Below are 3,338 nucleotides of genomic sequence, written 5' to 3'. Positions count from 1 at the left end.
GGCCTCATTTCTGGACCTTCCGGATGTTCGACTAAGGTGGAAAAACGAAAAGAGCGTTCAAAAGACCTAACTGCTCGCACCAGGAGCGCATCTCAAAGTTCCATTAACTCTGTAGCATCACTCTCTTCAAGAATACAAGCTAGCTATGCTACTCGTTTGCAGCTTTCACCACCTAGTAAAAAGCCACATAAAACTTTGGATATTGAGATAGGTAGCAACAACATGGAAACCGAACCATCTGTAGCTTATGATTATTCCAGTCCACCATCTGCAACAACTTATTCATTTCTATTGACAAAATTCGACACTAAATTCGCGAACGAGAAACACGTCGCCATACAACTTCGCAAATATCTCCCAGAGCTTCGTTAAAAGAAATTATCAAGACTAGAAATGGATACATCTTTAAAACAGAGGATCCTAACTTACTCAGCACTATTAAGAACAAAGTGCCTATTGATACGTTTGGCAAAGATGCTCAACTTAGCAGCCTTAATGCGTCTAAACGAAAACAAATGCCTCCTCCAAGACGTACACCACTGCTATCTGTGGTTATTCGGGGTGTCGATCCTTCCTACACCGATGAGAAGATTCAAGAAGAACTAACCTACGAAGGACACATTCTTCAGAAAGTTCTGCGGATCCGTAACGCTACAGGCCCTACATTCATGGTTCGAGTTTTAACATCTTCACAAAACACCATAGATAGTCTACTGACAAACGGCGCATATATATATAACAGGAAGCATCGTGTCGAACCCTCTCGCCCCTCTGCTCCCTTGCCTGTTCGTTGTGAAAAATGTCAGGCTTATAATCAACACACTACCGCTACCTGTACTAACACCAACGTCTGTGGTTACTGCACTGGCGAGCATTTAGCACGTGCCTGTCCAAATCTAGAACGGCCACCTACTTGTTCTACTTGTCACGAAGCACATCCGACATATAGCAATAAATGCAAAGGCAAACCTGCTCCTGAAGTAAATCATCCAGAATATGTAGTACCATTGCGCACACACAATTATTCCACTGATGCTCCTCCTTCTATGGACTCACCTATAACAGTGCGAAATCTTCTTTCTTTTCTCACACTTACCTTACAAAATATTCAACCATTTCATCGATCTCACGTGTTACAACAAATTACTCATGCAGCGAAAGAGATTTTCCATGTTAATTTTTATGCGACTTATTCAGGACAAAATGTTTATTTCCATACCTCTCGCTTGGAAACCACAGTTTAGCATTGTCTGTTTCATCATGGCTTTAACGTTTATATTTCTTAACATTCGTTCACTTCACAAAAACAAACCTTTATTCGAAGCGTTACTACTAGAGGAAAGAGCCACAGTCTTTATTCTAAATGAAACATTCCTTACTCCATCCATCTCTTGTCAGTTTGCTGGCTACACACTAATCAGACAGGATAGCTTCCTTCCGTCCAAACGAGCTAATGGGGGAACAGCTGTGGGTTTTCCTCATCGTGTCCCATCACGCCGACATCTTTTTAACTTACCTGGTCTTCCTGAGTACCTACTACTCACATTATACTTCCGTAACATAGCTATCACTGTTGCCACCATTTATATCCGACCCGGTCATCCACTACCTACCTCATTTGTTCAGTATATTTCTGATAATTATAAACGATTTATAATCATGGCCGATTTCAACATGCATAGTAGATCAGAGCACGACAGAACCGCATTCCGAAACTTCATTACAACTCATACACTTGGCATCATTCATAATCTGCCTAAACATACAAGACGCATCTCACAAACTACTCCGGACATCGTCATTACTTCAGCTAATCTGGTCTCCCAAGTACATATCGATGTTCTTGATCCAGTCGGCAGTGACCATGTTCCAATTAAATTTCAGCTCCGTACAACTAGTATGAATTCCTCTAATCATTTTCAGCGCACTAGTCTCCGCTTTGACAAAGCAAACTGGGATCAGTATCGAGCTCATCTCATGACAGCTATAGAGCCATTACAACCACCCACTACAGAAGACGAACTATATGCTCACATAGACAATCTCACCACCACAATTCAGGAGGCAAGTTCTCTATTCATTCCAGTTTCTACCTCCACACCATACCGGCCTACATTACCTCCGCAATATCTCACATTCGTTACTCGCTCTCGAAAATTTTATAGAGATTTTCAAAGGACTGGCAATCCTGAATCACTTCGTAATTATCAGCAACTTCAGCGGATGGTCAAAAACTACATATGTGCTTACAAACTACACTGTTGGGTCAAAACATGTAATTCTCTCTCTGATGTCAATCATCCGACGAAGTATTGGAAACGTTTTAACGCTCTTTGTGGAAAGTACACCAAAACACCTTACCCACTATTACAAGGGGAATCTCGCATTCAAACAGATACAGAAAAAGCCAACGCTTCCGCTGATTTTCTTCAAACAATATTCACACCTAACGGATCTCCTCCTACTTATCACCATCCAGCAGACACAGTCAATACTTGATTTCCTTCTTTACAGCCTCATCCACACCATACTCTTCCACTTAATTAACCTTTGACAGAACCAATTACAGTTCAGGACATCTTCACTGTTGTTCGAAATAAACGTAATGGTGCACCAGGATTCGATAATATCACTTATCGACATATCAAAGAAAGTCCGCTCCCATTGCTTACTCTGCTTGCCAGCATCTTTACCTTCATTCTTCGAATAGGCTATTTTCCTATCCAGTGGAAGACTTCAAAGACGTTAATGTTTCCAAAACCTCACAAACCACTTGAAAGCGTATCATCGTATCGCCCAATACAATTAACGTCTACCTTCAGTAAAATCTTAGAACGCATTCTTGTCCGACGTTTACACACATACATCGACAGACGCCACCTTCTTCCCATCCATCAAGCAGGATTTAGACCAGGCTATTCTATCAACGACCAACTGCTTCACTTATCCACTATGGTCACACATCATTATAATTCCGTCAAGCCATCATGTCTTGTACTGTTTGATCTAGAGAAAGCGTTCGACAAAGTTTGGCACTTAGCACTTATCTATAAATTAATACGGCACCGTTTTCCACTCACATATATCCGTCTGATTTACAACTTTTTAGTGGGTCGCCTTTCCTATGTTTCTATTAACAACTGCCTATCATACCCTATTTTTCTACTATCCGGAGTTCCTCAAGGATCGGCTTTATCGACACTTCTATATATTCTCTACGCTGCTGATATGCCTCTACTACCAGATAAAGTCCATCTTTTTCAGTACGCCGATGACACTGGATTCCTTGTTTTGGGATCGACTATCCAATCAATAAACAAATCTTTGCAAACAGCTAT

The 3,338-nt window shown here is 41.1% G+C and overlaps 1 protein-coding gene across 1 annotated transcript; it reads left to right on the top strand.

Moving 5' to 3' along the window:
* Positions 1 to 1,260: 1,260 nt before the first annotated feature.
* Positions 1,261 to 2,499, top strand: LOC145681962 (uncharacterized). Its single transcript, XM_081753565.1, has one exon. The coding sequence runs from the start codon at positions 1,261 to 1,263 to the stop codon at positions 2,497 to 2,499; it is 1,239 nt and encodes a 412-aa protein (XP_081609691.1).
* The last annotated feature ends 839 nt before the right edge of the window (positions 2,500 to 3,338 follow it).

This window comes from Thermobia domestica, chromosome 3 (assembly GCF_964235325.1).
Source record: "Thermobia domestica chromosome 3, izTheDome1.hap1.1, whole genome shotgun sequence".
Classification (NCBI taxonomy): domain Eukaryota; kingdom Metazoa; phylum Arthropoda; class Insecta; order Zygentoma; family Lepismatidae; genus Thermobia; species Thermobia domestica.
This window is presented reverse-complemented; position numbering and strand designations above follow the sequence as displayed.